The following is a 13413-nucleotide window of genomic DNA, read 5'->3' on the forward strand; positions in this document are numbered from 1 at the left end:
TTACACATTCAAAACATTTAAAATTCTGATTTCATTTGTTATTTTACCGATTCGATTTAAGTCGTATCGGTTATTTGAATGTTATGCATGATTCACATTTATGCTGTTAACTTTCACACTTAATATTAGTTAGACATTTTATGTTTTTTTTCAATGACAATTTCAAGTTTTTTTCAATTTCATTTAAGCAGCTGCTCTCGTTGAAGTTCAAGTATTTGGAAAACTATTTATGACTGTGTTTGTTTAGGTGTCGCATTTGTTTTTCGATCGAGTTGTTTGCTCAATTTGATCTGATTAATAGACTCAGCTGCACTCGACAGCTGTTTTGAAATTTGTATATTTATTAAATAGGCTTTTCTTTTGGATGTGTATAAGTTGCAGAAAATCGGAGCTTTTATGTTGCGGCCCAAATATGTTTATAGCCGGAAAAATCGTGTTCAAATTCGAGTATACACCTTGCAACAATGTGGGTGGGCTTTTTTTGATGATTCTCTTTTTTATGGAATACAAATCGATTTACATATATATATATATATATATAACAATTGGTAAGATATGCTCAAGCGGAAATGGGCAGTAGCAATAAGCATGTGGCGGGGGAGGGGGAGGGGGATAAATTTAACATGGAGATCAACAAATTCTTAGTCTAATCTACAGACAACTACACAAACTTAACTGCCATCAAATAAATGCCGCCTCAAATATATTTGTATATTTATATATATATATATACTATATGTGCTTGTATCCATATACATATATAAATACAACTTGACTCTGGGTTTTGATTATGTTAGCTGGTTTTCTCGCGACACATAAATGCAGCATTTATATATAAATAAATTGTGATTAAGTCTAGGTTTTCGTATTGAGCAAATGAGACATTCATGTTCATGGTTGATTAATAATACGATTCTTGCAAAAATGTTAACTTAGACGACCAGGTGCGACACATCGCTGGTGTAGCCGGGCGAGTAGCGCGGCGGCAACGGGTTCTGCTGGGGTCGCGTCTTGCCCAGACCCAGCGCCGGCGGCACCAGACCCGACTTGCTCAGATCGTAGGGCCGGCGCGTGCGCAGCACATCGGCCGCATCGCCGGGCCAGGCGCGCTCCGGTCCCATCCGCTGGCCCAGACGCGGATAGCGACGCTTGTCCACCGCCAGGCTGATGGTGCCGGGCGGCTGTCGGGCCATCAGGCCCACATTGTACTGTCGCTGCATGGCCAGCGAGGCGCGTATTGTTTTGCGTTTCTGCAGATCAGAGATTAGTTTCAGCTTTGGGGTAATCAAGTCAAGTGGGATTACCTCAATGGTGCCGCGCCATTTGTCCGCCGCGTGGCGGGCGATGTCCAAGCGCTTTTGCTTCTTCACCTGGTGCTTCTTGTAGATGACCTCGATGATGATGAGACCCACGCCGCCAGCTATGCCCACGCCCACCAGAATGAATACGCCCGCCATATTCTTGAGACCCAGCGTGTTGGGCGTCTTCTCGAAGAGCTCGCAGTTCTGCTGGACATGGCCATGAAAGATCCACTGCTTGTCCAGTTTCTCCATAAAGCCGCCTGTTCCGAAGAAACAAATATATGATTTCGATTGTGCTCCTCTCTGTGTATTCATGAAGCGCAAACCCACTCTCATGGAACTCCAGTATGGTTAGGGTGACGGCATCCGTCCAGGGCGAACCCTTCTGCAGGCCAACGCCGTAGCCGCTGCGCCCGAAAAGCTCGCCAGCCGTGACCAGTTCACAGTCCTTGGAGGCTTCATATTCCAGACGGGACGAGTCCCAGATAAAGGCCATCAGCTTGCTGCAAACGAAAGTGCAAAACTAATCAAATCCAAGCCAACAAAAAGATCTTTAATAATACAACACGTGAGTAGATAAAATAGTTATTTAAGGGAAATAGATTTTGAGGTTCTTTAAGTACGGGGAGAATACGATAACTACGGCTACTGAAGAGAAACAGAGAGAGAGAGAGAGAGGGAGAGGGGTAGAGAGATAAAGAGAACTCTAAGAGGTTGCATTGAGTGGGGAGCGTGAAGAGATAGAGTATTGGGACTGTCGTTGTAAAAGTTGTTGAGGTTATTGTTGTAGTGGCAAAATCATGCGACTATTTGAGCTAAAAATAGAACACTCGAAGCGATCGCTGGCAAGTTACCCCTTCTTCACATCCTGAATGGCCTGCTCGGCGGTGACATAGTTGTTGGACTCCATGGTGCGATACATATTGGATAGCTCCACCTGGCGGCGGAAGTACATGTCCACCGATGAGCCCTTGACCGTGGCACAGGTCAGATTCTCCATTGTGTTGCGCAGACGGGCATCGTTGATGCCGCTCAGCTTCGTCTTGGGCCGCTCCAGCACGAGAAAGGCAGCCAAGTTGGCCGTGTAGGAGGCGACTATGATCATCGCAAAGCCAGCCCAAACCATGCCCAGCACACGGGCCGAGAAGCTGCGCGGCGTACCCTCGCCAATGCCGCTGTTGAGCAGCACGCCCCAGGCGAACCACACCGCCGAGCTGAGATTGAGGGCCTTCTCCTCGTTGCTGTCCGAATGCGATAGCTTGAAGCGTCCAAACGGTGAGAATCTGAGTATTAGAGAATCATGGAGTTAGTACAACGTATGCTTAATTGTCCAGCTGGAACCATGGCTAAGTGATGTCTGTGGAGGAGGAGGAGGATGTTCGCTCTGCTCGCTGCCTTTCAACCGTCAAATGCAACGAGCCATCAGCCATGGATGGGGGGTATGGTTGGGTTAAGGTTTGTGTCCGGGTTCGGGTAAATAGAAATTAAGCTTATCATTAGGTTACGCACCTGTCCAGCAGATAGAGCACGAGCGCCACAACATGAACCGACACCATTACCAAGATCCATAGCGTGTTACTAAATGGCTGCAAGAAAGACACAAGAGTACTCGATCGGGACGGTTTCTTCTCGAGTATTGTAATGCCTTGGTATTTGAATGGTTTCGAGAATTCGATATACTCGGCACGCTCCGGATTAATGGTTAGTGGTGCGACGATCATGCTAGAAATATACAAAACACAAATTCAATCAAATTCAATTGCAAATGGCAGTTACCAGTACACTCAGAGAAAAAAGTATGTAATGAATACGAGAAAAACAGACCGAATTTTTTTATAATACTCATTATGCTTTGCCCGCCTCTAAGAAGCACTGGGAAAATAGTTAATGCCGAGTATAATTAAGATATCTTGATAAACAAAAAAGTTTTTCATACAAGAACCTACTTTTCGACGGATCGTTCCTATGGCAGCTATATGATTGTGTGGTCCGATATTGATAGAATTTTGCATATATGTGGGACGCATAGTAAAAGTACTAAATGCCGAGTTTGGTTAAAATATCATGATAAACAAAAAAGTTTTCCATACAACAACTTAATTTTCGACCTATCGTTGCTAGGGCAGCTATATGATATAGTAGTCCGATATTGATAGGATTATGAAAATATATGAGAGACATAAAAAAAGTAAAAAATTTCGAGTTTTGTTAAAATATCTTGAAAAACAAAAAACTTTTTCATACATGAACCTACTTTACGACCGATCATTTCTATGGCAGCTATATGATATACTGGTCCGACCCAGCTGGCTCCGACATATGTACTGCGTGTAAAAGAAAGATGCACTTCTGCAAAGTTTCATGACGATAGCTTTAAAACCGAGACAAGTTCGCATAGAAACAGACAGACGGCTATATGGACTCGGCTGTTGATCCTCATCAAGAATATATATACGTTATAGGGTCGAAGTTGGCTCCTTCTATGCGTAACACATTTAGCGACAAAATTCAAATACCCTCTGCAAGGGTATAATGAAGGTCTTAAATCGATAACTTCTTGAATGACTTGGTTGGATTAGGTTATGCAGGCGGATGGTTTAGGATTTGGGCTGGGAATAGGGTTGGGCATCTGTTGTTCAACAAAGGGAGTTTGATCCTTCAGTGGGAATAGTCCACATTTCATATCCAGAACGATTCATACTTGAATCAAGATCAGACAATTTATATAACAATATTTTCTCTGAGTGTAGGTTGTAGATCTTACTCGGCACGTTCATTGACCAGCTCGCCGATGAGGCCTGTCCACTCCTTGCGCAGGGTCATCGTGCCCGTGTTGTTGCGCAGGATATAGTGCCCGAATTGGCCATCGGGCGACAGGGCCAGGTCAAAGGTGAAATTGATGCGCTTCGACAGCTCAATCAGCAGATCAATGCAGTATCCACGACAACAAAACTCGTTCGCTGTGGGCATAAGATTGGGCCATTTATTGATGGGAGCGGGAGGGAAGTCTCGACATGGAGCTTACTTGTCGCATCGCTGGCATTGAACAGGGGGCAGGGACGCTCGTCCGGCTCGCAGCGGAACTCATCGTCGCCCATGCGCCGCACATAGACAAAGGGCTTCTCCTCAATGGTCAGGACCTTGAGGTGCGTGGGTATCATGATGCCCTCCGGCTTGCGCTTCTGTTTGCCGCCCCAAATGATCTCGCTGTCATTGATGCGCATCCGCATCTTGGCCTTTAGCTGTGTTGGGAAGAGGAAGTCGATTTGGGAACTCTTTCTGGTTGGATTTATGTGTATTGACTTACGCTATCGTAGCTGAACTTGCCCACCAGGTGCTGCTCCTGGTGCTCGCGTATGTTGATCACGTCGTAGCCGGCGTAAATGCGATCCCCGTTGTCATCGAAGGCCACCTGGCCCGTTTCTCCCGTAATATTCCGGCTCTTCAGGTACTGAAAGAGTCGCTTGCCTATGGAACGCATTTAATGATGCATTTATTTTCAATCCTTTGTCATACTAGATGCTCACCTGACTCCCAGTTGACCGCCGAATCGCCGCAGTCCTTGGGCGCCTCGGCGATGGTCTCGTTCGAAATCATTTCCTTGATGGCCGAGGCCAGCACATAAACGCTGTCCTGCAAGGAATGAATAATGAATACAAATAAACTGCTGCTCCCTTCACACTTGGACTTACCCTAATGTGTCCCTTGTCGCTGTGGGCGTGCTCCAGCTTCAGGCCGAGCACTCCGTCCGGCGTATTGTTCGCATGCAGCGCCTGCTCGGTAACAATCCACACATGTCCCTCGCCAGTCATATTATATTCACCAGCATCGCGGAATATCACTTGAGCGTCCTCCGTGCTGTAAACAGACATAATAGCCATATATAATAGATAAATCTTTATATGCCTGGGGACATGGAATAATGGCTACGCTTGGAATAAGCTGCGCAGCTTTTGGTCATCTCTATTGCAGTGATTAAATGGTAGAGTATCTTTCATATATAAGGTGATTTTCCCTAGACATATCCCTAATAGAAATTTCCGATTGGACGTATTATAATTTTGTAATGAAATGGATGAAGACATCTCCGAGTCCATAAACTATATGGATTCTGAATAGCCAAATCCGTCTGCCTGTTCTGATGCGTCTTTCTGTTGCAGGTCGTACATAATTCGGAACCAGCCAGATCGGGCCACTATATCATATAGCTGCCATGAAAAATTTTTTTTCCACTTTTTTTTTCTAATTTGTTTAGCCAGATACCTTGACCAAATTTGGCATTTATTAGTTTTACTGTGCTAATTATATAAGGTCCAATTCTAATCAATATCGCACTATTATATGCATTCATTCCAATATCTAACTATATATTCCAAGATATTTACGAGCTTTACAAGTCCCACGTATTTCGCAAAGCCGATAGACAAAGGGTATTAAATCTTTGGATAGCCATACTTTCTCATTAAACATAATCTTATAAACTCATAAAAATATGTAGCATACTTCTAGGCAAAACCTTTAGCACAGTTTTAAAACCCTTTTATGTTGACATCTTTATTGATTTACCTGGCATACATGAGGTAGACCCTAGACTGTGCGGTCTTCATGTCAATTAGGTGCTCCGTAAAACTTTCCAATTTTGGCTCGAATTCGACAATCAGCTCCACGGTGGCACGCACATCGACGTCGTCGTAGTAGGTCTGCGAGGTGGTCTGGAAGCGACCCAAGATGGCGCGTCCATCCGTGTCGGAGCTGTGAATGATGATTACCTGTCGATGGCAATGACAAGTCCATAAGTCGACGAGTCATAACTCAGAGCATTTGCTTACCTTGGTGTACAAAAAGTGACTGAGCAATTCGAGCCAAACGTCCGCCTGGTGATAGTAGGGGGGCACGGTGCGCAGAAACGAGACGTGGATATTCTTGTCGGAAAAGGCCGCATCCCGCGAGGATATGCCAATGACGGGAATGGAATAGAAGCCGCTCGTATAGCTCACAGCTGCCGGCGACAAATCGCCTGAGGTTTGCTCATGCGAAACGACAACGGCGTAGACCTGAAAAGCGGCACGGCATCAATGGAAATGAGCAATGCGAAAGGCGAAAGGTAAACGGGGGGCAAACACTGGAGGCCAAGACAAGCGGAAGTGTAAATCGAATTGGGCGTCACCAGAGTCTGCAATTGACTGCCAAAATGTATGTGCATCATTTGCTGGCAACAACCCGACCGCCCGGCGCCAGCTCCCAACTGACACTGATTCATTCTCCTGGGTGTACAATGAAAGGCTCAAAATGGCCACGAATGATAAATGACAATTACACGTTCCAAATTGATTCCAATGGAGCGCTGCTGAGTTATGTTCTAGGCAATGTGTGATTAATGACGCCTGAGGACATCCTTGTAGGCAGAGTTCCTTATGTGTTCATATGTGGCATTTACACTGAGAGCTTTTTGAAGTCCCAACTGGTCACACTAAAGACATTTTATATAAATAAAACAAGCCGTCATGGTTTACTTATATCCCCAAGTAGTACAGGGTATTTAAATTATGACTATCTTAAAGAGCACATTACTTGCTCCCATTTTGCTCGCCGAAATGCGAAGGCAGTCATCCGAGTGAAGCCAGCGAACAAAATGAGTGTATGTGATATGCACAGGCGAATTACCGCTTGTCATCGACTCATTTCCGATTCATTTCCTTTTGAATTATTAAAATGAAGATGGCGCCAAACGAGGGGTGGCAACACTGGTAATTTTATTTGCGTTGCCAACTGAGTTGCAGATATTGTCGGCACGGCTGCTGCTAATTGTTTTAGTTTGTACTTACCCGTTTTTCGATGAGCTTATCGCAGACGTTGAACACCGTTTTAATTGGGTTCTTATCCATGCGTATTGTCTTATCGTAGTAGGTAACTTTGCGCGGCACATACTGCTGATCGAAATTGAGATGCTGCAGGGGGTAGCAAGATTAAAGCCCATTAGAATTACGCAATCCTGTTAGGCGAACTGAAGGGGATAAGCACGCTTACCGCTATTGTGTTGTGAAAGTGCAGCTCGCTTTCGGAATCTCTCAATACGCCGCCTATATTGTACGTTGAGGGATTATCTGAAGCTGTGTGCCTTTGTGCTCCAATCGGCAGCACATTAACAATGCCAGCCGCACACAAAAGCCAGCGATAGGCAAATGCAGCAGCCATATTGCTGCGTGCGGCCCTTTGTTTGCGACTTGTGCCAAATGTAGCTGTGTGGCGCGATGATTTCTTTAGCACCCCGTGATTTATTATGCTCTGAACATTTTCTGCAATAAAAATGTTAAGTGTTAAATGCTTTAATGTTTATTTCAAATTTTCCCGCTCTTTGGCGTTGCCACTGCTGATCGCAAGTGTGCAGCGTTGCCCAAACCGCTTCGTTTATTTATCATATGTTAATCTTCGTTTCAATATTGCCAGACTTTTCGGATACTGAACGATCATATGTTTTTGACACTTGTTGCCTGCCCATTGCGTTCAGTCTTCGTCGTTGTCGCGTGTCGCATTGTCGCGTATTTTCTTATCGCGCAGCGCTACGCAAGCAAAATTAATAAGAAAAAAACAATCGCATTCTAAAATCGCATTTTAATCATCTTTAAGCTGCCAATTTGTTTTTAAATATATTGAAAAAGTGTGTGGCCTTGTAGAGGGTCGAAGTGCGGATGTTGGCTTAATCAAAAATGCGCATGGAAATGTGGGAAAATTGTAATTGAAAATTGACCATTGTTTGCGCGTTTTGTTTGCTTGCGTTGACGTTAACGTTGACGTCGGCTTTATCGCCGTCTGCTGCTGCTGCTGCTGCTGCTGCGAACAGTGCGGTGTCTCAAAAGTTGTCTTTTGGCGTTGTCGCGTTGTTATTGCCGCTGCTGCTGCCCCAGCGGTAAGTGGGCGCGGGGGCGTAGTTGTTGACGTTGTTTTGAGCGTAGTTTATGTATCGCCTTCTTCTGCTGCCGTACGCGGAATTGTTGTCGCGTGTTTTTCTTATTATTTTTTTTCTGCGTTTACTTATTGACAGCAGCAGCTAAAGCGGCGAACAGTGCCTCTGCCGCTGGCGCTGCTCAAACATTGTTATTGTTATTATTGTATGCGGTCGGGCGCCGTTTTTGTTTCTGTTTCTGTTTCTGCTTCCCCTTTGCGCTTTTTGTGGTTAAGTGCGCGCACTCAAGGTGAAAATTATATTGAGTTCTTTCAAGTGCCATTTCGAGTGTGTCTGTGAGTATGTGGCCATAAAATTTGATTTGCAAAAGTTATTCGATTTACGATCAGTGCTCCCATATACATACACACATATATACATACATACATATGTGCCTATGATCGATCTGATGATTCAACTATAGCAACTATCAAAGCGGCGTGAAAATATCTCTGCAAGCAAATCTGTAAGCGCACAACAGTTTAGATTAAAAATCCGAGCACTTGCTATATAATTGAAACTGTAAGTACATACCGACAATTTACTCAACCTGCTGTGTATGCCTTTCTATATACATACATAAGTAAGTGTGTGTGTGTGTGTGTGTGTGAATGTTCATAGGTCCCTATAAGAAAAACCCGTTCCACCTGTTGTTCGGCTCAGCTGGGCGCAGGCAATGTTGAGGGTCTTATGGCTTACAAAGGGCTTGCTGCACTTGCAACTGGGTCAAGAGGCAAGCCTTTGATATCGGTACAATGGCCGTGCAGCTAATTGCTAAAACAAGTTTGCTTTCAAGTCGAATAATTGAAGACAAATCACAAAATATTCAACCCATTCGCTGCCTATTCAGAATCAATTACAAACAAACACAACGGCAACAACAACAACAGCAACGCCCTCTCGCACTCTCACTTTGCAATGAAAAAGAGGGCAGCAGACAGACGCGTGCTTAATTAAGCGCCAGATTGTTGTCGGTCAGAGAGAGTGAGAGAGAGAGAGAGCGCGAGGGAACAGAGCGAAAGAGCTTTCGCGTTCAAGTGGGGGCCGCGGCACAACGCACGTAACTTGTTTTTGTTGAGTGGGATGGGCAGATGGCGCCACATGCAGCAGCCACAGCACGCGTTGCATTCAGTTTTATTTTTTTGCGAGCTGTAAAAAATTTCACGCGCAGCTCGAAATTTTTAACGGCACCCACACACACACACACATGAAATCTATTTATTAATGCATGCACAGCTCTGACACACGTGTATGCCTGTGTGTGTATTTGAGCCGCAACAAACTGCCGATGACGACTCAATTAAACTTTTAGCGAAAATCAATGACTGAGCCATTGAGAGCACTTACAGTTATGCATGGAATCTACACACACACACACACACACATGTGCATGCGATGTGCATGTAGTTGTGCTTCTTGTCTATACGTGTGCGTGCCTCTATGTGCTTATGTATGTGCATAAATTGCAGATCAATTGAGCGACAGTAAAAATGCCTTTGCTGCGCCGCATGCCGCATGCCGCTTGCCGCTTGCCTCATTTAAAAATGCTCCATTAACATAAATAGTTAAACGACAATTTATCTGATAAATAAAAGATACACCTGCTGTACTTATTGACCTGAAGCTGGCTTCAATTGAGGGCCCTTCGTTATATCAAGCATCAATAAGGAATAATGAAAGTGAATGTATGTGTGTGTGCATGTTTATTCAGTTGAAATTGTGGGTATTGATTGAAATCAGTCATTATCAATATTGATATCCGCAAAACGATTTGCAAGGCAATTATCAGGCTAATGTAACCAGAAACAATTAAATTCGAGCAATTCACTTCAAAATAAAACAAAAGCGAAAAATCGAAAAGAGGAAAAAAATCTAATTTTTATTTTAACCACTTGCTCAAAGAATTTGTCACCCTTTTTATACCCTTGTGCAGGGTATTATAGTTGTGTTACTAGATTTGTAACGCATAGAAGAAGACGTCTGCGATCCTATATATATTCTTGATATCTTTCAACAGCTAAGTCTGTTCATAATAAAACTTTTCCTTTTCGGAATGGGCCGTATCGGATCTTTATATATTATATAGATATACTAGCGGGTAAGCCCCGGTCTTGCCCGTGGCACCTATAACATAAATTCTCTCAAAGATCGTTGAAAATGAGTTTGAAACTGACAAACAAAAAACTTTCATACAACCGTTTTCCGCCAATTTACCACTGTTGCGGGTGAAACTTGAAATGAGTTTGAGGCCGCTCGGATATTAAACAAGAAAGTTAATTTTTATGATGTTCTGACCAAACTTAGCTACACTATTCCCCTACCTTATCTGCAAATTCGTTTTAAATCAAAACTACTTAAGTAAATGAAACAATCGGTTAAAAATAAAGCTTTCGTATAAAAGCCCTATTAAACCATATGTCTGCAAGGGTATTTAATCTTCGACGTGCTAAAGATGCCATTCTCTTGTTTTATTGACAACAGAAGTCAGTTAAATTAAAAACTTTTGATTAAATGGTTTTTATATTTTGGTCACGTTGCAAATATCTATGGAAGTGCTCATATTTAGTAGTTTATGGGCACATTTTTTATTACGATTATGTAAATGTATTGTCGTTAGTTTATTTAGAGCTGTGAATCACCTTCCCACAAGAGTTTAAGTTTCGATTTGAAATGCGATACAGCATAAAGTGAAATTAACTTAAACATTATTCTTTACCTACATGAACAGAAAAACGCTTTTATAAATGCAGATACCAAATGTTATATAGACAGCATTATAATTATAACTAATTTTCAATATATTGGAAAAATATACTTCTGAAAGCCCTTCACTGATATATTCAGTATTTGATTAAGCTTTGACTTTATATGTAGGCGAACCCCAAAACTTAATAGAACTCTTATTTCGGAGTGAAAATAGATGTCAATGTTTCAAGTTTCATCCGTTCGACTTAAAACTTATTTGGATCTATTCAATGCATTTCAATAAAGATTTAAAATTGAGAGACACGTTTATTTACGACCACGCTCAATTACAGATTATATTAGCCTCAGAAAGGGCTTATAAAAAGAGTTTTAATTATCATAAAATAATAATAATTATTAGTACATGTATTTGTTTAGTTTGGTCAAGATGTCTTGGGGTATACAAAAACGTTTTCATATAACAACAAACGGCCTCTAAAATATTATACCCATCCGATCCGAGCGGATCTAAATAAATTGTAGTATTGTTCGAGTAGATTCGCTCTGTCTGTCGATTGAGTTGCATTTCCCCGTAACCTTTTGTGCATTCAATTATAAATATGTTATACATAGTTGACTAACTATTTGAATTGCGGCTCCTACTCAACACTCTCCCCATCAACCACACTGACTCACGCCTCACTAAGTATATCCCCAGAGACTCGATACTTTGCCATTTCAGACTCTCAGCGCGAATGCTCTTTGGCGCCGAATACTCTTTGTTTATGCGGTACGTTTGTTATGGGATATGGTTTTGTGTGAATACGTGCCATTGCTTACATTTTGCTTAATTGGTATTTTTGTGCTTGTTCTTGTTGTTCTTGTTGTTTGTTTTGTTTGCGGGTTGCATTTTTTGAACCCGATTGCAACTGGCAGCAACAGTCGGCGGCGGCTTTTGTGTAATTCGAGCTGACATGTAAATGCGCTCAAATGAACTTTTATGTACGGCTGTGTATTTGAAAGCGAACAGTATGCTTTCATCCGAGGAGTTAGCAAAAGAGATATGTTTTAATAAAAAAGAGCTTACAATAGTTGCTCGGCTTGATCAGAATTTCAGCAAAAGCAAAACTATTTCGAATGTTTCGTAGAAACTCACAAGTTTAAACTTCTTTAAAATTTGATTAAAAATTAAATTCGAAAAAAATAACTTTAGTTAAAGCACCTTGTGCAAGGCTTAAAGACTTTAATGAGGAAAATAAACCGCAGTTCATGAAAGTATTCTTTTAATCTAAATATCTTCTGTCAAACTTATAGAACTCGTTGCTTCTATATAAATAATCACATATCGTTTGCCATCCTCGATTTTTCATTTCCAGAAAGGATTTCTGTTAAAGGATTATACACCCTATAACTATACCCTTTAAAAGGGTACATATATTCTTGATTCATATATTCAAGACATTGCGAAAATTGAGTTTCCTTCGTGTTGTTGATTAAAATGTCTTGACCAAACTTAACTTAACAAAATCAATATTAATTGAACAAAATCTCAATAGCTTGGAAGTACTATATTATATAGTTTATATGAGAAGAATCATCCGAAAATGCAATTAAATTTGGAAAAATATCTTTAAGCTAAATTGGTTTCTTATTTATTTCTTATTTCTTATTTACTGAAGTCAAATTATCTCAATTCTATTATTTGTAAGTCGTGTTGAGTCGAACTCGTGCCTGTCACAAAAAAGAAAACACGGCCAACTTTAGTCTCAAATATCATTCAAATGTGCTCTTAATTTATATACTAAAGAAACACATTTCTCGAATTTGGGAAATATATTTAACTGAAACAATATTGTAATAATTTTTGACTATTGTGGGCCTGCATTTATATGTATATATATTAATTTTTTTTCGAAATTCGCCAGAGAATCAATCGCAATTGAGAGCTACAAATATTCCCAAACAGGTGCCACGATAAAAAGGTTTATATATGTCGAATAATTTGAACTGAATGCATGTGGCTCGGTCTCTCGGTCTCTGGTCTGGGCGCGGATGCAATCAAATTGGCAGGATATCCTGGAGCTCATGTTGAGCACAAACAGGATGTGCTGCACAAATTTTGGTTCACTCATATATAATTGAATTTTCCCTAAATAAACGACAATTGTTTTATGGCAACTGGGTTTGAACTGGCGGGTTAACCAGGGAGAGGGCAATGGTGCGGAATCGAAACAAGGCAATTCCCCAAAGTGTCGCTCAGACAAAAGCTTCAATCAATGCCTAAAACTTTGAAAGTCGCCGCTCTGCTCCTGTTGCTTTAACCTTTAACCCTTTCATTGTTCGCCGGTTTTAGTTCTAAAGCTGCCAAAGCCAATAAAGAAGCAAAGGACAACGGCAAGCAGCAAAGCGAGGACCATTTGCTAAAGCGTTGTGTTTGTACTGAGTATGTGTGTGTGTTTGTGTGTGTGTGTATCTTATAATACA

At 41.8% G+C, this 13413-nt stretch overlaps 2 protein-coding genes across 4 annotated transcripts in view; one reads left to right on the plus strand and one right to left on the minus strand.

Annotated features, from left to right (window-relative positions):
• Nmdar1 (NMDA receptor 1) overlaps positions 1–13413 on the minus strand; it is a 15655-nt gene continuing 2242 nt past the window's right edge. Inside the window, exons 2-15 of the mRNA XM_064693382.1 lie at positions 7329–7597; positions 7127–7249; positions 6131–6355; positions 5868–6070; positions 4994–5159; positions 4829–4934; positions 4609–4769; positions 4327–4543; positions 4066–4261; positions 2811–3023; positions 2156–2584; positions 1632–1804; positions 1305–1561; positions 1–1250 (exon numbers count right to left, since the gene is read on the minus strand). Coding sequence (XP_064549452.1) covers positions 933–1250; positions 1305–1561; positions 1632–1804; positions 2156–2584; positions 2811–3023; positions 4066–4261; positions 4327–4543; positions 4609–4769; positions 4829–4934; positions 4994–5159; positions 5868–6070; positions 6131–6355; positions 7127–7249; positions 7329–7496 — 2955 coding nt within the window. The 5' untranslated portion in view covers positions 7497–7597 and the 3' untranslated portion in view covers positions 1–932. The remainder of the gene's footprint in view (positions 1251–1304; positions 1562–1631; positions 1805–2155; positions 2585–2810; positions 3024–4065; positions 4262–4326; positions 4544–4608; positions 4770–4828; positions 4935–4993; positions 5160–5867; positions 6071–6130; positions 6356–7126; positions 7250–7328; positions 7598–13413) is intronic.
• Itpr (Inositol 1,4,5,-trisphosphate receptor) overlaps positions 7823–13413 on the plus strand; it is a 26039-nt gene continuing 20448 nt past the window's right edge. For all 3 annotated transcript variants that reach the window (XM_064693374.1, XM_064693376.1, XM_064693375.1), the window contains exon 1: positions 7823–8766. The gene's annotated coding sequence lies outside the window, so the exon portion shown is untranslated. The remainder of the gene's footprint in view (positions 8767–13413) is intronic.

The sequence above is a fragment of the Drosophila montana genome, unplaced genomic scaffold, assembly GCF_035044405.1.
Source record: "Drosophila montana isolate Dmon_TW-CO22-7 unplaced genomic scaffold, ASM3504440v1 contig_3733_1, whole genome shotgun sequence".
Classification (NCBI taxonomy): domain Eukaryota; kingdom Metazoa; phylum Arthropoda; class Insecta; order Diptera; family Drosophilidae; genus Drosophila; species Drosophila montana.